The sequence below is a fragment of the Oncorhynchus keta genome, unplaced genomic scaffold (assembly GCF_023373465.1).
Source record: "Oncorhynchus keta strain PuntledgeMale-10-30-2019 unplaced genomic scaffold, Oket_V2 Un_scaffold_29839_pilon_pilon, whole genome shotgun sequence".
Classification (NCBI taxonomy): Eukaryota; Metazoa; Chordata; class Actinopteri; order Salmoniformes; family Salmonidae; genus Oncorhynchus; species Oncorhynchus keta.
The window spans coordinates 580,159-600,566 of record NW_026290908.1 but is presented as its reverse complement, the minus strand read 5'-3'; the positions used below and the strand labels follow the sequence as shown (position 1 = coordinate 600,566).

General features: G+C 43.4%; 3 protein-coding genes across 3 annotated transcripts in view; 1 reads left to right on the top strand and 2 right to left on the bottom strand.

The window, feature by feature from the left end:
- LOC118374716 (collagen alpha-2(V) chain-like) overlaps window positions 1–13,527 on the top strand; it is a 45,567-nt gene extending 32,040 nt beyond the window's left edge. Inside the window, exons 33-54 of the mRNA XM_052515681.1 lie at window positions 1,429–1,473; window positions 2,001–2,099; window positions 2,305–2,412; window positions 2,590–2,643; window positions 2,941–2,994; window positions 3,242–3,295; window positions 3,455–3,508; window positions 3,831–3,996; window positions 4,186–4,238; window positions 4,380–4,541; window positions 4,707–4,814; window positions 4,981–5,088; window positions 5,309–5,362; window positions 5,518–5,625; window positions 5,980–6,033; window positions 7,951–8,058; window positions 8,208–8,261; window positions 8,359–8,466; window positions 8,768–9,149; window positions 9,622–9,839; window positions 10,196–10,438; window positions 12,571–13,527. Of these exons, the coding sequence (XP_052371641.1) occupies window positions 1,429–1,473; window positions 2,001–2,099; window positions 2,305–2,412; window positions 2,590–2,643; window positions 2,941–2,994; window positions 3,242–3,295; window positions 3,455–3,508; window positions 3,831–3,996; window positions 4,186–4,238; window positions 4,380–4,541; window positions 4,707–4,814; window positions 4,981–5,088; window positions 5,309–5,362; window positions 5,518–5,625; window positions 5,980–6,033; window positions 7,951–8,058; window positions 8,208–8,261; window positions 8,359–8,466; window positions 8,768–9,149; window positions 9,622–9,839; window positions 10,196–10,438; window positions 12,571–12,717 (2,541 nt within the window). The 3' untranslated portion in view covers window positions 12,718–13,527. The remainder of the gene's footprint in view (window positions 1–1,428; window positions 1,474–2,000; window positions 2,100–2,304; window positions 2,413–2,589; window positions 2,644–2,940; window positions 2,995–3,241; window positions 3,296–3,454; window positions 3,509–3,830; window positions 3,997–4,185; window positions 4,239–4,379; window positions 4,542–4,706; window positions 4,815–4,980; window positions 5,089–5,308; window positions 5,363–5,517; window positions 5,626–5,979; window positions 6,034–7,950; window positions 8,059–8,207; window positions 8,262–8,358; window positions 8,467–8,767; window positions 9,150–9,621; window positions 9,840–10,195; window positions 10,439–12,570) is intronic.
- LOC118376280 (beta-1,4-galactosyltransferase galt-1-like) overlaps window positions 1–19,971 on the bottom strand; it is a 149,361-nt gene extending 129,390 nt beyond the window's left edge. The window contains exon 1 of the mRNA XM_052515593.1: window positions 19,820–19,971. The gene's annotated coding sequence lies outside the window, so the exon portion shown is untranslated. The remainder of the gene's footprint in view (window positions 1–19,819) is intronic.
- On the bottom strand, window positions 14,753–16,195 carry LOC127928550 (beta-1,4-galactosyltransferase galt-1-like). Its single transcript, XM_052515680.1, has 2 exons — window positions 16,136–16,195; window positions 14,753–15,913 (listed from the first exon to the last, which is right to left on the bottom strand). Exon 2 carries the CDS (start codon window positions 15,473–15,475, stop codon window positions 14,753–14,755), a length of 723 nt encoding a protein of 240 aa, XP_052371640.1. The 5' UTR covers window positions 15,476–15,913; window positions 16,136–16,195.
- Window positions 19,972–20,408: the final 437 nt, after the last annotated feature.

Sequence of the window (20,408 nt, the reverse complement as noted above, 5' to 3'; positions counted from 1 at the left end):
CTGGTTGGTCAAAAGACCAATTAGTGGAAAAAGATCAAAATTAGGCTGCCTGTGTAAACAAGTTCAAGTTGATTTGTCGTATGCCCACGATACACATGGTATACACAGTCCAACGAAATGCTTTACTTGCAGGTTCCCTCTCGACAATGTGACAACAATAAGAAATAGTAAAAGATAAGAACACGAAAATAATAAGTAGAAGATCATAAAAATGTAGCATAAGTATACATACAGGAAGTGTGTCAGGGAAGGGGATTGGACAGTAAGGAAGGTGGAAGAGGGGATTGGACAGTAAGGAAGGTGGAAGAGGGGATTGGACAGTAAGGAAGGTGGAAGAGGGGATTGGACAGTAAGGAAGGTGGAAGAGGGGATTGGACAGTAAGGAAGGTGGAAGAGGGGATTGGACAGTAAGGAAGGTGGAAGAGGGGATTGGACAGTAAGGAAGGTGGAAGAGGGGATTGGACAGTAAGGAAGGTGGAAGAGGGGATTGGACAGGTGGAAGGGGATTGGACAGTAAGTGGAAGAGGGATTGGACAGTAAGGAAGGTGGAAGAGGGGATTGGACAGTAAGGAAGGTGGAAGAGGGGATTGGACAGTAAGGAAGGTGGAAGAGGGGATTGGACAGTAAGGAAGGTGGAAGAGGGGATTGGACAGTAAGGAAGGTGGAAGAGGGGATTGGACAGTAAGGAAGGTGGAAGAGGGGATTGGACAGTAAGGGAAGGTGGAAGAGGGGATTGGACAGTAAGGAAGGTGGAAGAGGGGATTGGACAGTAAGGAAGGTGGAAGAGGGGATTGGACAGTAAGGAAGGTGGAAGAGGGGATTGGACAGTAAGGAAGGTGGAAGAGGGGATTGGACAGTAAGGAAGGTGGAAGGGGGATTGGACAGGTGGAAGAGGGATTGGACAGTAAGGAAGGTGGAAGAGGGGATTGGACAGTAAGGAAGGTGGAAGAGGGGTGGATTGGACAGTAAGGAAGGTGGAAGAGGGGATTGGACAGTAAGGAAGGTGGAAGAGGGGATTGGACAGTAAGGAAGGTGGAAGAGGGGGTGGATTGGACAGTAAGGGAAGGTGGAAGAAGGGAGGGATTGGACAGTAAGGAAGGTGGAAGAGGGGATTGGACAGTAAGGAAGGTGGAAGAGGGGATTGGACAGTAAGGAAGGTGGAAGAGGGGATTGGACAGTAAGGGAGGTGGAAGAGGGGATTGGACAGTAAGGAAGGTGGAAGAGGGGATTGGACAGTAAGGAAGGTGGAAGAGGGGATTGGACAGTAAGGAAGGTGGAAGAGGGGATTGGACAGTAAGGAAGGTGGAAGAGGGGATTGGACAGTAAGGGAGGTGGAAGAGGGGATTGGACAGTAAGGAAGGTGGAAGAGGGGATTGAAACAGCCTGTCTGTTGTGTTGATGAAATGTGTTTGGTATTGTCATTCCCAGGGTATCGCTGGAGAGGGAGGGGCTGCTGGTCTCACAGGGCCAAGGGTAAGCCATCTTCATAGCTGATTTATCTATTCATTTGATGCCCATTTGAATACAACCCTCAATAAGGGAAAGTAACCCTGCCCCTCTGCAGAGAAAATGCATCTTCCAACTGAAATCATAATCATATTGATATTTTTCAATACAGAAGTACAATTACCTAATACATAATGGAAACCTATCATGTGGCAAAATGCAGTTTTTTTCCCAATGAGGTTTTGTTTGAGTTCAGTCCTAATCTTCACTACTAAAATAAGGTTTGTAACTAGGGCACTGTGTTTTTGTTAATCCTGTCACATGACCTGGTCTTTATGTAAAGCTTTTTCATCAAACTGTCCCCTATTTTTTAATGTCAGATGGTCCATCACCATCCTCAGACATTGCTTTCATTTTTGGTCTATTTCTCATTTCTGGAAAAAGCTTAAAATCCAGGTCATGTGATACGATAACCAAAACACAAGGCCCTGTTAATAACATACAGTGCTGTAAAGAAGTTGTTTGTAGCTGACCAGTGGGTGATTGTATCGTAGGGTGAGCGGGGCATCCCAGGAGAGAGAGGTGATGTGGGAACTAAAGGACTACCGGGGCCCAAAGGTGTTTCAGGAGGGCCAGGACCAGAGGGACCAAAGGTAAGTACTATAGCACATCACTTTCAAATATTGATTGATTTATTTGTGTCTTTATTCATTCAGTCATTTAACCAGGTTGTCAAATGATATCTCTTCCACGATGGAGGCCTAATGCAGATTAACAATGTAATGATGGCCTCGTATATCCATGTTATTTCCCACAAACATGGTATGAGAGTTGTTTCTGCGTGTGTTCTTCCCCAAGGGGGGGTCTGGAACTAAAGGAACTGTTGGGGACATAGGAGCTGCAGGCCTGCAGGGGATGCCCGGGGAGAGGGGTATCCCTGGTTCTCCTGGTCCTAAAGGAGATGTGGTAAGTATCTGTGTTGGAGGGGAAAATATCACTTGGTTAAATACACAAAGTACCTCCAGAGTCTAAGACACTAGAAGGAACTACAAGTTGTCACCCTTCAGAGTGGTGTATTCCATGTTTATAACTGGGTGGGTTCATTCTGCAGTCCTGTTCTGCTGACCCCTCTTCTCTCCTTAGGGTTCAGTTGGTGAGAAAGGAACCGAGGGTACTGCTGGAAACGACGGGCCCGGGGTGAGTGTTACCTTACACATACATGTCTACACATACCTTTCTGAGTCACCTAAATGGATTACATCAAGGGTTTAAGCAAAAATAACATCTTAAAATGTCACCCACAACAGAATTCTGTTAGGTTCAAGTTGAATGATATGTCAAAATGTAGTGACGTCATCATAACCAGCTTTCGGCCCTGGGTTGAGTGGAGTCACCTTTTGATGCACCTTCTAGTTTCATTGGTTTCACAACCATAGTAAGTTGTTCACAGCAAGTTGTCCAATATTTGAAATCCTGTTTGTTTTTCATTTGAAGGGACTTCCTGGTCCAGTTGGACCAACAGGAGGCATTGGGCTCAATGGTGATAAGGTAAAGCACTCACTCACTCACTCAAAATGTATTCATGAAGGCCTCTTTACATCATCAGTTGTCACATAGTGCTTTAATAACAGTAACCCTGCCGAGACCCTAAAGGAGCATCCAGCATACAGTCACCAACAGCACTTGGACAGACAGACTAGATGAACATACACTGTAGCAGAGAACACCTCACCATATTAAGGCCTCAGTGCCTACCACAGATACCCAGACAATGTATTATATGTGTTTGTTTTAGGGAGAGTCCGGCCCTAAAGGTCCCCCTGGACGTCGAGGAGCGAGAGCAGTGGCCGTAAGTACTGCGATTCATTTTGTTAAATTATTGACACACGTGAAATACTGCAAGTTATATTGTGTACAATTGTCCCATAGTAAAAAAAGACAATTGCAATATACTGTTAATAGTTCTCATATACCTCTGTACTGACCTCTGACCCAACATCTGTTATAGGGAGCTTCTGGGGAGCCTGGTCCAACCGGTGCAGTAGGATTCCCTGGGTCTCCTGTGAGTGGCTTTCAAACAATGTGGGGATCTGTCACGGCCAATAGTGTCAGCTATGACAGGCGCCTTCCCTGTTGCCTTGTGTCCCTTGATGTTCTGTTAATTAGTCAACCTTGGCTTGGTGTTGTTACAGGTGTTGTCTGAACAGATTGCGCTGCAAACATCCTCCTGTATAATGTTGAATAACAATTTCAGTAATGGTCAAAGTTAATAACCATTTCCATATAACCACATAGTAACTATACCCATGGTGAGACTTGGAAGTCGTTTTGCACGGCGATGAATCTGCCCAGTAATCATGGTCATTGTGTCCGACTCGTCGCAGGGTCCCGATGGGCAACCCGGGGTCAAAGGTGAACCAGGAGAGAGGGGTCAGAAGGGTGAGGCTGGAGCACAGGGACTCCAGGGAACAGCTGGTAAACTTGGTTCCCAGGGTCCTGATGGTGTGACTGGACTAAAGGGGGCCAGAGGAACACAAGGGGCCGCGGTGAGTGAGTGGTACTGAGGGTGACGTATAAAGGCTGAGGCATTCATAGAAACACTTCCCCATGGTATTTACTGTAGAAATAGACCTGATCATGGCTACTCAGCACAGAGTAGGAATGCTTTTCCAGGGAATTCACTGAATATGTAGTACAGTATGTTGATATTTTCTGATAAGAATTTCATCTCATTTTCAGGGTGGGTCTGGTTTCCCAGGATTCCCTGGGGAGTTGGTCCAGCAGGCTCCGTTGTGAGTTAATCCTACTATCAACCAATCAAATCACTTTATACCTATGAAATCACCAATAAATTATTTCATAAACAATAGAACACAGAGGAATATAGTGAAATATGTTATTCCATTACTCACGTTGTCTTTCCACTCTTCCAGGGTGAGGTAGGGGTGCCTGGAGACATTGGTACCCCAGGGAAGGCAGGTACTCCGGGACTTAGAGGCGAGAATGGAGGCCCTGGGCGTGTAGGAGAGAGAGGGGCCCCGGGCCCAGCAGGTGCCCCAGGAGACAAGGGAGAGCCTGGAGAGGATGGACCAGGGGTAAATATGAGAGAGTTACAGAAGTAAAAAATTTAGCTGTATCGTTCAGAGTGGTTTACAGAGCGAGACTTCTCTGCCACCCTCCATTACTCTATACTTCTTTTGCTAGACTAGGAAAGATCTGAAGTTACCAGTGGCCAATGGGATGGTCTTTGTTTCTGACAGGGCCCTGATGGGCCGGCGGGACCACCAGGTATCTCAGGACAGCGAGGAGTTGTGGGCATACCTGGAGTCAGAGGAGAGAGCGGGATGGTTGGGCCCCCCGGTACTGCTGTATGTATGGAACTCAAGTTCACATTCACCATTCATTTCTATAGCCTTGAGAGTAGTATCATTATACACTGAACAGAGTCCCAATCCAAGACTCAGTCAGATATACAGGACGCTCATACACTTTCCATTTGTGTCCTGACCAGTGATGTCACACTTATTTTTCCAGGGTGCACCCGGAAAATCAGGTGCCCCCGGAACTCGGGGAGGCAAGGGTGCTGTCGGTGCAGTCGGGTTACCAGGGACAACCGGACCAAGAGGGGACCTTGGTCTTACGGTATGTGTTTCCACTTAATTGACCCATGACTGTTCTGTCTCTGGGTTCAGTGAACACATATCCATTAAAAACCAACTGTGGATTAAAACATACTCACATACACACCTTTCATTCATGTGGGAATTATAATAGTTCCCCTGAAAAGCAGGTCTTTACTGTAACAGAAGGATACTGTACTATACAGCACAGGTAAACTTAATGCAGCAATCTGTCTTTACAGGGGAATGCTGGGTCTGATGGGGTACCTGGCAAGGATGGACTTATAGGAGCCAGGGTAAGACACAACTACAGATGGACAAGAAACTTTATGGAAATGTATGATCAAACCATTTCACCAGAAAATGTGTCTGTCTGCCTGTCTGCCTGCCTGTCTGCCTGTCTGCCTGTCTGCCTGTCTGTCTGTCTGTCCGCCTGTCTGTCTGTCTGTAGGGAGATAGAGGGAATCCTGGTGCTGAGGGTCTTGCTGGAACTCCTGGGCTTCATGGCTCTGTTGGTCCAGTCGGCACCTCTGGAGTCCCTGGGAAGAGAGGAGACAATGTGAGTAATCTGGACTTTGCCACACCAACGTTCAGAGCCTTCTAGCCTTGAGACATGACTGTAGACCCTTATGGCGTTAGAGGTCATAGGAGTCTACAGTGTTTGAGGTCAAAACCCAGTACGAAAATGTCTGCACTCACTACTGTAACTCACTACTGTAACTCACTACTGTAACTCACTCCTGTCTTCTCTGGATAAGGGAGTCGGCTAAATGACTAAATGTAAAAATGTAACGTTTCAGGGTTAAGAGCTGTCATAATCTGAGTAGATGTGACAAAGTTGGTAGTAATAAACTCCTTTCAGGTTGTTTGATTTGATTTCCCTTGACATTGTTTTTTTGTTTTTCAACACTAGGGTGCTAGAGGGCCTCCAGGACCCCAGGGACAATCAGGGATCCGGGGGAAGCTGGTAAGAACACCTCTCTTACATTTCCTATGAAATAAGTACACTACTAGTGGTAGTAGTATGCCTGTTGATGATGTAGAGTACACTACTAGTGGTAGTATTATGCCTGTTGATGGAGTAGAGTACACTACTAGTGGTAGTAGTATGCCTGTTGATGAAGTAGAGTACACTACTAGTGGTAGTAGTATGCCTGTTGATGAAGTAGAGTACACTACTAGTGGTAGTAGTATGCCTGTTGATGAGGTAGAGTACACTACTAGTGGTAGGAGTATGCCTGTTGATGAGGTAGAGTACACTACTAGTGGTAGTAGTATGACTGTTGATGAAGTAGAGTACACTACTAGTGGTAGTAGTATGCCTGTTGATGAAGTAGAGTACACTACTAGTGGTAGTAGTATGCCTGTTGATGAAGTAGAGTACACTACTAGTGGTAGTAGTATGCCTGTTGATGAAGTAGAGTACACTACTAGTGGTAGTAGTATGCCTGTTGATGAAGTAGAGTACACTACTAGTGGTAGTAGTATGTCTGTTGATGAAGTAGAGTACACTACTAGTGGTAGTAGTATGCCTGTTGATGAGGTAGAGTACACTACTAGTGGTAGTAGTATGCCTGTTGATGAGGTAGAGTACACTACTAGTGGTAGTAGTATGCCTGTTGATGAGGTAGAGTACACTACTAGTGGTAGTAGTATGCCTGTTGATTAGTACATACTGTATAAACTAGTGATATGCTAAATCTGTTTACTTTTTTCCCGAACCAATATTGGTATCATATCGGTTTGAATGAATAGCATCGAAACAGTTTAATAACATTGCACTTTCAAGGCTTTGTGCGGTTCAGACAGCTGCTTGCTGATTGCCCATTGGGTCAGGTGTGAATGCCCGTGGTTCTAACCTACCCAACCAGTTCGAATACAATAGGAAGCCCGTTCCAAGTCTGTCGCATGCAGTGAAAAGTCTGTCTTGCAAACTCAACAGTGCAATAATCAATAACAATGTATTACTAGGGGAAAACACACACGGGAAATAAGAATAACAAATATGATATACACAATAAAGTAAGTAAGCATACTATACTGTATACAGGAAATATTTAAAAAGTCAGTGAGTGTGAGTGTGTGTTGGAGTGAGTGTGAGTGTGTGTTGGAGTGACAGTGAGTGTGAGTGTGTGTTGGAGTGAGTGTGAGTGTGTGTTGGAGTGACAGTGACTGTGTGTTGGAGTGACAGTGAGTGTGAGTGTGTGTTGGAATGACAGTGAGTGTGAGTGTGTGTTGGAGTGACAGTGAGTGTGTGTTGGAGTGAGTGTGAGTGTGTGTTGGAGTGACAGTGAGTGTGAGTGTGTGTTGGAGTGACAGTGAGTGTGAGTGTGTCAGACAGTGGAAAGATTTAAATAAAAGGTCAATAAAGATACAGAGTTAACTCAGATTGTCTGTGTAGCTATTTTGTTAGCTATTTATCAGTCGTATTGCTTGGGGATAGAAGCTGTTCAAGAGCCTGTTGGTTTCAGACTTGATGCACCAGTGTCTATTGCCGTGCGGCAGCAGAGAAGTCGTAGTAGTAGCCATAGTAGTAGCCATAGTCTATGGCTTGGGGGGTTGGAGTCATTGACGACTTGATCGCCCATCAACAGGCAGTGAAGTATACTAAAGAGCCTGTGAGAGGGTTCTGTGCCTACAGAACCGCTATCACGATATGCCTTGCTCATATCGATATCAATATCAAACGATATCGAAATCATATTGAATTCTCGATATTGGTGTCCAGCATTAACATGAACCTATGCTACTGACACAGGAACCTGTATCTATTGACAGACCAGTAAACCCATGTTGTATTAGTCTCAATGAGTGTTGATCTGGATAAATCTGCTCACAGTAATTTACAGCAAATGTTCATGTCGTTTTTCTTTTTAAATCATAGGGGCCTCAAGGGCCACAGGGAGACAGGGGAGCCAAAGGAGACCAAGGAGAGAGAGGGCAGAAAGGCCACAGAGGCTTCACTGGATTGCAAGGCTTACCTGGGACAACTGTGAGTAAAAACTGCCCAAGCACCATTAAAAGGCATAATCTGTCATTTAATTTATGGAAAATCTTATTAACTTGGCAAAATCAATTAAATGCTTTTATTATTAATTATGTCAGCCAATAACAGGTTAATCAATGGCCTTCTGTTTGTAGGGACAATCTGGGGATGTTGGAGCTCGAGGAATTGTAGGACCTACTGGACACAGAGTAAGTACACTGAATAAGCTGTCAATGCCTCAGTATAATGGTCCATTTGTGTGTGCTATTTGTTTCCCTTTATAAATCCTATTGTGTTTCTCATCAGGGGCCCCCTGGTGTGGTTGGCCCCGCAGGAGGTGATGGACAAATCGGGCTGACCGGGCCCATGGGATCTCCTGGATCAAGAGGAACCAGTGGAGACATCGGACCTCAGGTGAGACGTTAGAGACTAGTGGTTCTGTTTCTCATTATGCTGGTTGGATCCGCTATGACTTTCAAATGGATGTCAGAACAAACCAGGCTTTGGGTGTTGATAAATTGCTTCTCCAATAGAATTGCTTGTTAGATTAAGCACGCAAATAAGTCCTACCTATGACACATTCAGTGTTTCTAATGCAAATAAGTCATACCTGTGACACATTCAGTGTTTCTAAAGCAAAGAAAGTCAACAAGCAGACATGGAATATCAAAGGACAGTAACATACCTGTTTCTTGACTTCTCTCCTCTTTCCCAGGGGCCTCCTGGGGATGCTGGTCCCCCTGGTCCCCCAGGGACGCCTGGCCCTCCCACTGCTGGGGCTGATATGTTCGGCTTCAGCAGCTCCTTTGACTACGACTACGGCGAGGACCAGGATGGACCACCTCCACCCCCAGAGTTTAACGGGGATGAATCAGCCCCCTCAACCTCCTCCAGAGTCCAACTGGGACGACTCTGGCCCCCATCCCCTCCAGAGTTCAACGACGATGAGGCGCGTCCCAATAATGCCTCCACCATCCTCGGGGCAGACCAGAGCGTCCAGATCACGCTGAAGAGCCTCAGTGGAAACCTGCAGAACATGAAGTGTCCCGATGGCAGCCAGGCCAACCCCCAGCCAAAACCTGCCAGGACATCAAGCAGTGCCACCCCTTAAAAAAAGACCGGTAGGTCCACTTTTCACCACAGACTGTCTTCTTCTCTAGTTTTTAACTACTCAAAAGACCTGTATGTCCACTTTTCACCACAGACTGTCTTCTTCTCTAGTTTTTAACTACTCAAAAGACCAGTATGTCCACTTTTCACCACAGACTGTCTTCAGTTTTTAACTTTTGTCCACTTTTCACAGACTGTCTTCTTCTCTAGTTTTTAACTACTCAAAAGACCAGTATGTCCACTTTTCACCACAGATTGTCTTCTTCTCTTGTTTTCAACTGCTTTTTGTCTTGCTTATTCTTTACTCAAGCTTTTGATTTGCTGCGACGTAGTTAGGGTGTTATAGATGAATTAATGGATGGATATACTCGTTAGATGATATTAACTTTATTGACAAGTGGAGTCCGTGTGTCTAATGGATGATGAGGTAGCTGATATGTATCTACTGTATGATCTGATACTTGGTCTTTCCATATCCAGGAGACTACTGGCTGGACCCCAACCAGGGCAGTACCAAGGATGTTATCAAGGTGTTCTGCAACATGGAGACTGGTGAGACCTGCATCTCAGCCCACCCCATCTCAGCCAGCATCCCTCGCAAAACATGGTGGACCAAATCCACTCCCACTGCCAGCAAACCTGTCTGGTTTGGAGCAAATATGAATGGAGGAACTAAAGTGAGTAAATAAAATATACCCGATGTCTATTCAATGAACGCAAGTAGTATATAGAGGATAGCTTTACACTGTGGATACCTCTAAAGCGGCCAACTGCTTCTATGAATAAACCAGCTACCATACTGTAGAATAAATTCACCAAGCACAATACTGCTTTAAAAACATACATCCTCTGCTGCCTTGATTATATAGCAATGGAAGACTTCTTTCTGTCAGAAAAATAGCTGGAGATGTTTGTGAAAAACTGTTACACTTCTAGGTGTATTTATCTGACATTGATGTAAAAACTGAAATGCTAATTATTGTACAATAGTGTCCCTGTGAAATACTTTTTTTCAATAAACTTCTGATTCCAGTTTAGCTACGGCAACAAGGAGGAGCTGCCCAACGCCGTAACCATTCAGATGAGGCTGATCCGCCTGCTTTCTAAGGAGGGTGTCCAGAATGTCACCTACCACTGCAAGAACAGCGTGGCCGTGAATGACGGAGCCACAGGCAACCTGAAGAAGGCTCTGATCCTCAAGGGCTCCAACGGACAGGAGGTCAAGGTTCAGGGCAACTCCCGCCTCAGATACACTGTCCTGGAGGATGGCTGCTCCGTAAGTCACCTAACTACCTACCTACAGTACCTACCTACCTATACCTGCAGTACAGTATGCCTACCAACCTATACCTGCCTGCCCACCTACCTACCTATACCTGCCTGCCTACCTACCTACCTACCTATACCTGCCTGCCTACCTACCTACCTATACCTACTTCTACCTACAGTATACCTACCTACCTATACCTGCCTACCTACCTATACCTACTTCTACCTACAGTATACCTACCTACCTATACCTGCAGTACAGTATGCCTACCTACCTATACCTGCCTGCCCACCTACCTACCTATACCTGCCTGCCTACCTACCTACCTATACCTACTTCTACCTACAGTATGCCTACCTACCTATACCTGCCTGCCTACCTACCTACGTATACCTACCTACCTACCTAACTTCCTACCTACCTACCTACCTACCTATACTACCGGTCAAAAGTTTTAGAACACCTACTCATTCAAGGGTTTTCTTAATTTTTTTACGAGTATCTACATTGCAGAATAATAGTGAAGACATCAAAACTATGAAATAACACACATGGAATCATGTTGTAACCAAAAAAGTGTTAAATAAAGTTAAGAACAAATTCTTATTTTCAATGATGACCTAGGAACAGTGGGTTAACTGCCTCAAACTGACAGTTTGAGTGTTGCAACCGAGGACAGACGATTTTTACGCGTTACGCGCTTCAGCACTCGGCAGTCCCGTTCTGTAAGTCCATTCTGCTGCCAATGTTTGTCTATGGAGATTGCATGGCTCTGTCCTCGATTTTATACACCTGTCAGCAATGGGTTTGGCTGAAATAGCCGAATCCACAAATTTGAAGGGGTGTCCACATATTTATGTATATAGTGTACCTACCTACTTACTATGGCTGTTGCGGTGGCCCTATTACCGCCACACCGGCAGTCATGACACCAGTAAAATTCAGCTTGACTGTTGAGTCATGGTAATATTCTCTTATGCACTCTGGACATGCATTAGGAGTACCCAACTCGCTAACTATCATCACGTCCTAATCGCTAATGGCCTGGTACTCAGGGCTCTATTGTCCCTCCATCAGATCCTAATGGTCTGGTACTCAAGGGCTCTATTGTCCCTCCATCAGATCCTAATGGTCTGGTACTCAGGGCTCTATTGTCTCTCCATCAGGTCCTAATGGTCTGGTACTCAGGGCTCTATTGTCCCTCCGTCATGTCCTAATGGTCTGGTACTCAGGGCTCTATTGTCCTCCATCAGCTCCTAATGGTCTGGTACTCAGGGCTCTATTGTCTCTCCATCAGGTCCTAATGGTCTGGTACTCAGGGCTCTATTGTCCCTCCGTCATGTCCTAATGGTCTGGTACTCAGGGCTCTATTGTCTCTCCATCAGGTCCTAATGGTCTGGTACTCAGGGCTCTATTGTCCCTGCATAAGGTCGTAATGGTCTGGTACTCAGGGCTCTAATGTCCCTCCATAAGGTCCTAATGGTCTGGTACTCAGGGCTCTATTGTCCCTCCATCAGGTCCTAATGGTCTGGTACTCAGGGCTCTATTGTCCATCCATCAGGTCCTAATTGTCTGGTACTCAGGGCTCTATTGTCCCTCCAACCACTCTGACGCAAATGCGATCGAAAATCACATTAAAAAAATATAAAAACAGTATGTGTTTTTAAAACAAACCACACGGTGATTGAAAAAATGTCATGATCGCCACAGCCCTACTACCCATCTATACCTACCTGCCTGCCTACCTGCCTGCCTACCTACCCCCCCACCCAAACATCCACCTACATGCGTTGTTGAATATTTGAATCAGGTGTGCCAAAGTTGGTCTGGGAAGTGGGAACAAAAGCCCACCCACCCTGTCTTTTAGTATTTAGTATTGTATAATGAACTAGTGCTAAAGTAGCAGCTACTCTTCCTGGGGTCCACATAAAACATCATATAATACAGAACATTAAGAGACATCACAAGGACAGAACTACATACATGTACAATAAGTATACAAGCTTTCATACATGTATGCCTTCATCATCATCTGATTATGTGGTTCTGTCCTATTGTTTACTTGTTTATGTTGTATAGGACAATGAGTTGAATTCAGAGGTATAGCTACAGTGTGTCTTCTTCTCCTGTGTCTGCAGAAATCGAATGGAGACTGGGGCAAGACTGTGATTGAGTACAGAACTCAGACGCCAGCCAGACTACCTATCGTAGACTTGGCCCCCATGGACATAGGCAAGGAGGATCAGGAGTTTGGCCTGGACATTGGCCCTGTGTGTTTCTCCTAAACCCAACACACATGGGACGGATGGATGGATTTATTTAACCTTATGAGGAGTGATTTTTTTTAGAACGCCATCCTCAATCCTGTTCTAAGAGGCAATCTGGATTTCAAACAACAAAAAAGCACTCACTTTTAAGTTACATCCTTAAAGAATCAATGGCTATATATCACTCATTTAAAAGATTGCCCCTTGAAGAATTAGGTTTCAGTTCGATAACTAATAATGAACAACAACCCCTTGTGATGTCATCCATTAGAATCGGTAGGAATGTTGTTGTCCATTCTCCTCCAAAGGGTTAAACATTTCCAAGACTCTTGGACTACCTGCTGAAGCAATCAGCTTTGTACATAAAGGCAGGGCGGAGAAACTACAGTGCTACTAAAATATTTATTGCTTCTTTCAAAGAAACAACTAAAGTTGTTAGTGCAATGGTGCTTGTAGTAATTACTATTGAGGAATGCAGGTGAATTGTATTAAGAAGATTGTATCATAATGGTGTTTCAGGGCCTGAAGGTTTCAGCTTGTTGAAAACATGACAATTCATGGAGCTTAAGTGTCAGTGTTGTACGACGTTCCATCATACATTTCTTTACCAGTTTCTCAGTGAATGCCACCAAATAGATATACTGGCACTTGATGTAGAGACAAAACAACAACAATTGTATTCCTTTTTCTAATGTAAATGCAACATAAGAATGTCAATTGCTTTTCACACGTTTATTATTCCTGTTTATTATTGATATTAGGATATTTTCTTCTGTCGACTGATGGTGTTTCACCCAATAAAATGAATCTCGTGCCCTTTTCAGTCAATCTGGTTTAAGGTTCAGGTCAAGATGAATAAAACAAATACTTTCCCAAGTGTTTGAATTACACAGGGGCGCAACTTTGAATTTAGAAGTGGGGGGGACATAATATTTATATTTCTTTAGCAATTTCAGAAGGTGGGTGACATGTGCCCCCCGTCCCCAGTGAAAGTTGCACCCCTGGAATTACAAATTGGGGAGATTTCACCAATTAGAAAAGAGACATAATCCCAGAAGGAAAAATTAACAAGAGCACACAAACTATTTATGTTCGGTTTCTTTATTAAAATACTGTCAAATGTGTAATTAAAGAAGGATATAATGACAGTTTACATAGAAATCCTAATCCTAGTTTGGAGGGATATAGATGCTCTTCCTTGATTATCATCTATACTGTTGTCCTCTAATATATTGGCACACTTGCAAAATTCAATATTTCTTCAAAAAAATAAGTGAAAAACCATTTGATGTTCACACGTATATTTGTTTGATTTATAACTGCACAGGACCAAGAAAAAAAATGATAAACTGAAATTTTGATTTTTCACTCAAATGGCCTGGACTAAAGGTGATAAATTGCAGGTGCCTACAGGGTCAAATTAGCCATTCAACCAGTTTTGACAATAGAAACCACAATATTCTGCTCTATTGCACTCCATTGTAAAGTGCAAGGGTGCCGTTAGATAAAGTGCAAGGGTGCCGTTAGAGCACAACGGTAGATGAACATGGCATCTTGATTTTTTTTAAAAGAAGGTTTATTTGTCATGCGTAATAAATCTTACAAGAGCTTTTACATGAAAGTCAGCATTAAAAACGGTAAGAAAGTTTAAAACAAGCAGTAACAATTATAGGCATAATTAATTAAGTTCAATTCCCCCAGGAAAAATGACCACACATCCAAACAAGAAGAAAAGTTCAGGGTTGAGTGGAACAACATAAACTGAAGATCAGAGGCAGGTAACAATTCATTCACTGTTTCTCTCATCTCTATCAAATGAAAAACATTGGAAAGCTTTTAACCAACTACAGTACTACACGCTCCCAAGGAGATGTCTGAATTCCTAATTTATGTAAAACTTCATCGACTGAGGGCACAAGATAATCTCCAAATTCCCAGAGCCTTCTGTCGAGGATCAGCTGCTCATTGGTCCAGCTTTCTCTCTGAGCCTCTTTCACCTGCATGATCTTACACACGTCGGACGGAACCCTGACAGAGTCCCCATAGCTCTGTGTCACCTCAAACATGGCCGTCTGCAGCACCAGACGGGGGTTGACCACCATCTTGTAGGAGCGGAAGGCGTCTTCAGGAACAAGCTCTCTGTAGACGTAGTCCAGCAGATCCACCCCGGCGCCCTTCTCCGTGCGGAATGGTCTTGCGTAGCAGTACCGGCTGTGGCAGGGAAGAGGTGCGTCTCCATCAGGAACACGGCTGCGTCGGGGTGCTGCCCCTGCAGGTCCTCCATGAGGGGCAGAAGAGAGCTGTGTGAGGCCGGGACCAGGAGCTGATCAACGTCAGCCAGGAGGACGTACCGTGACCTGTACATGTTCCTGTAGATGCACTCGTTCATGATGGTCAGCTGGCCGTTGAGGTGAATATCCCCTTCCAGCTCCTGGGCCTTCCACCCAGTAGAGGGCTTGAGGAAGTGGTTGATGGGCCAGCCAATCACCTCCAGAGTGCCCTCCTCTGCGTAGTACTGGAGGACCTTCTCCAGGTCAGGTCCACAGCTGGTGAGGTAGAGGACAACCCTCCGCACCCCCAGGAGCTTGTAAAACTCCATGGTCTGGACAAACTGTTGGACGTTGTTGTAGTCTCCAAACATGCTGGACATGCACACGGTGAGGTAAAAGGGGAAGTCCTCCTCCCGTCTCTCCCGGTTCTGGATGCTCAGAAATGTCTGGTTGAGGGTGTCCTGGATGTCGAGGATGTGCCAAGAGTGACGTGTGTGGCGTTGCATCCTGGTTCTTCGAGGCAAAGCATGTCTGCGGCCACATACGGGTAACCATAGTGGACGCTGTGCGTTACGACAGCAGCTGGAGCGACCTGGGGGGCGTGTCCTGAGCAGCACAACACACAGTACAGAGACATGGGTCGGTCTCTGTTGACCATGGCAATGATGCGCGTGGCTCCCCTTTCCCTGTGGTCCTGGTATGCAGACACCATTAGATGAGTTGAACCCTTGACTGGTGTTATAGTCTCATTGGCTGTGTGAAGAGGGCAGGTAGAGGGAACAGGGGGAGGAAGGGAGTGAGCTTGAGTAGAGTTGGTCCTGAAAGTCACCAATGGGGAAGACCGTGTGACAGATACTGTGACAGACAGACACAGGATGATCAAAACCACTTTCCATTTCTGACTCCTGGTTTGGTGCATGTCAGCCATTTGATCTATTGGAGACCTATAGGAGGATCATGTCACAATCAACATTCAACGATGATAACAACATCCTCATCATCATCATCACATATACTCACTATCCCTGTCATAATCAAAACATTGACAGGGATATTATCAGTGATGCACTGAACAATCAGACAGGGAAAATCAAGGCAAATTGGCTTTCAATCAGCTTAATCCATCTGGTCCCCCCAAACATATATCCTGATATCTCCATACTTACAAGTTGTCTGTGTGATCCTCCACCTCCTGGTCTGTTCTGTCAGTCAGTGGGGCTGTGGGGAGTCTCTCATCTCTCTGTTGTCAGGGTTTCAGGGGGCAGTCAAGAGATTCAGGCTCTGGTCCAGATGATCAGGCTGCTCTTCTTCTCAACATCTCCAAGAAAATGAAGGGTGGCTCTGGATGGCCAATCAACATTGGTTACATTACACTATAACTGCTGGGCCTCAAGGTCCCCCCTTTAAACTAATGAGCAGTCATTCTGACAGCAACATTCTAACAGTGTAGTTAATACATTTTATATATAGCATGCTAAAGCAAAAATCATATTTTGGTTGTGTTTATGAAGTCCTTGGGTAACAACATTAGATTACCATTTTTATTTTATTTTAAATAACACAATAGCATTTTCATTGGTTTATATGTAGTTTGTATGTAGTTAGTTTGTATGTACAAACTAAAAAACACAAACACAAACATTCAAGCATTACATCAATTTTATTTGTGGAGTGACTTTGTTGAAACTATGAAACAGAAAGTATATGTGTTGGAACATGGTAACAGCTTATTTTTATAAAAACAAAATAAAAAGTAAAATACCTCAACCACCCAGACCACTCAAGACGCGCGGTCAAATGATGACAACATCAGTAGCCTAAGCATCATTATAAGGGCCAAGTGGCCTTGATGAATAGTGAAACTCAATAATGGCATTGTAATGAATATAAGTATCACACGACAGCAGTCAAAAATAGTCAATTATTGTCAGCTTGTGCTTGTGTGTATTCACCAATGGCATCAGTTGGATTTCATTTCGCTGTTATCCCTGGTTCTAACAGATGGCAAAATCGTCATAACTTTCACTTGCTTGTCACACTTTGACATACTTTGTTTGGTTGTAGTGTGTAAATGTCTCCTGTTTTCTCTTTATGTGTCCCTGTCCCCTTGTCATTCTTCAGCACTTGTGGAGTGCAACGGCTGCCAATGAGCCTTATTTTGGGCAAAGGGAGGGAGTTCCCATCTCACTGTGTTCATGGTGCCAGCCAGACTTGTTTTCTCTGTAAGCAACTTGTTCGCCAACAAAGGAAGAAATTGTCCATAGTGACGATCCTCCCTTACCAAGGTAAGGTTCCACAAGCCTGATCACCACATGTTGACAATTGCTCAACTGCTGCCCGATGTTGATATTTCCCCAGATATTGAAAACCATTCAACATGTAAAATTGCGCATGCTCTCACTGTGTAGCCTACTCCGAGTACAGACTGTTGATCATGCTCTCACTGTGTAGCCTACTCCGAGTACAGACTGTTGATCATGCTCTCACTGTGTAGCCTACTCCGAGTACAGACTGTTGATCATGCTCTCACTGTGTAGCCTACTCCGAGTACAGACTGTTGATCATGCTCTCACTGTGTAGCCTACTCCGAGTACAGACTGTTGATCATGCTCTCACTGTGTAGCCTACTCCGAGTACAGACTGTTGATCATGCTCTCACTGTGTAGCCTACTCCGAGTACAGACTGTTGATCATGCTCTCACTGTGTAGCCTACTCCGAGTACAGACTGTTGATCATGCTCTCACTGTGTAGCCTACTCCGAGTACAGACTGTTGATCATGCTCTCACTGTGTAGCCTACTCCGAGTACAGACTGTTGATCATGCTCTCACTGTGTAGCCTACTCCGAGTACAGACTGTTGATCATGCTCTCACTGTGTAGCCTACTCCGAGTACAGACTGTTGATCATGCTCTCACTGTGTAGCCTACTCCGAGTACAGACTGTTGATCATGCTCTCACTGTGTAGCCTACTCCGAGTACAGACTGTTGATCATGCTCTCACTGTGTAGCCTACTCCGAGTACAGACTGTTGATCATGCTCTCACTGTGTAGCCTACTCCGAGTACAGACTGTTGATCATGCTCTCACTGTGTAGCCTACTCCGAGTACAGACTGTTGATCATGCTCTCACTGTGTAGCCTACTCCGAGTACAGACCGTTGATTTGACTTTTCTCTGCATAAAATGCCTATTCTTATTGTTTGATATGGATTTAATAAGGAATTAGAGAAGAGGGATTATGAATGTGCTGAAACCTGCTAAATCAGTAAAGTACAATGGAAACCATAAACATTTTGCTGTCCAGTTGTCTGCACCCACTTCAAACTGCATTTCAACCCAGACCTTATAACCTCTCACATTTCCACCTAGAGACATGTGCACCCAACATGATCGTATTTATAATAATAATAGAATAATCGTATTCTTATTAATGATGATGATATTAATAATAATAATGTACACAATAATAATAATAATAATGTACACAATAATAATAATAAAGCTGTAACATGACTATTTAAATGTAATATACCAATACGGTGATTATTTCAATAGGTTTACATAAATGTAATACATTTCAATGGGCTATTCTTCATCATTTCAATAGGTTTACATAAATGTAATACATTTCAATGGGCTATTCTTCATTATTTCAATAGGTTTACATAAATGTAATACATTTCAATGGGCTATTCTTCATCATTTCAATAGGTTTACATAAATGTAATACATTTCAATGGGCTATTCTTCATTATTTCAATAGGTTTACATAAATGTAATACATTTCAATGGGCTATTCTTCATCATTTCAATAGGTTTACATAAATGTAATACATTTCAATAATTCTTCAATAAATAAATGTAATACATTTCAATAGGCTATTCTTCATTATTTCAATAGGTTTACATAAATGTAATACATTTCAATGGGCTATTCTTCATCATTTCAATAGGTTTACATAAATGTAATACATTTCAATGGGCTATTCTTCATTATTTCAATAGGTTTACATAAATGTAATACATTTCAATAGGCTATTCTTCATCATTTCAATAGGTTTACATAAATGTAATACATTTCAATAGGCTATTCTTCATTATTTCAATAGGTTTACATAAATGTAATACATTTCAATGGGCTATTCTTCATCATTTCAATAGGTTTACATAAATGTAATACATTTCAATGGGCTATTCTTCATTATTTCAATAGGTTTACATAAATGTAATACATTTCAATGGGCTATTCTTCATTATTTCAATAGGTTTACATAAATGTAATACATTTCAATGGGCTATTCTTCATCATTTCAATAGATTTACATAAATGTAATACATTTCAATGGGCTATTCTTCATCATTTCAGAAGGCTATTTTAATACATTGAAATATACATTTTAACCTGAATGTTTTAATCATAAAGTGCAAGTATGCACTCAATTCAATTTGGGGAATACAAATTCAAAACTATTGAATTGAATTACAATTTCTCTTGGCAAAACATTAAGATCAAGACAACTTTTGCCCACAATCAATTCATGATTTCTGACAATTAATCACAATTAAATGATTTAATTGTGTACCCACCTTGAACACCAACCAGCCTGGTCTCATAGACTAGCCGTAACATAGTAAATGTATTTAGTATTTGTAAGGACAGGCTTCTGACTAACTATAGACTGAAGTCTGTTGACCAGTGACCACAACATCTTGAAAATATTGACTGGCCACGCCTGGTGCCCATTGAAAATTGCCTCCAAAATGTCACTAGAGCCCAGCTCTTCCATTTTCATCTGGTTGATTTTATCAACATGTAACAGTGGTCCTTGATGATGTTAAAACAACTCACCAGTGTAATGCTGTGCTGTAGGTTTTCTGACCAGCCACGACTGTAAACTGAAGTAAAAGCCTCACTATGTGGACCATAATATTCCCCCTGAAAGGTTCTAAACGTCCTCACTAAATATCAATGGGCTTGTTATGCTTTGGTACAAAAACACAGAAAGGTTCTATCAGTCAGAACCACTAGTCAGATCCTTGAACACATAAACGTCCCTAATTGTCATGGGTGTGGTGGGAGCTAACCAACCAGGAAGGCAGAGTTTTGTTTAGACATCAGAGGGCTTAGTCACCATATGAGTGACAACATGATGTGAAGGCCCTTCAGAAGACACTCCCACCCGCAAGCTAATGAGAATACAATCTGAAATGGGATGTTGGGATGTTGTCATCCTTGAATATAATAACACACTGTGTGCCTCATAACAGTGTTGACAAAGATATACAGCTGTTCTTAAGCAGAATATGGGGTTGTTTTGAACACACACACACACACACGCACACGGACACACACACACGGACACACACACAGAGGAATTTTCAAATGCAACTACTGCAATATAAAATATGCTTCCTCCAGTCCTGACTCTCTCCCATCT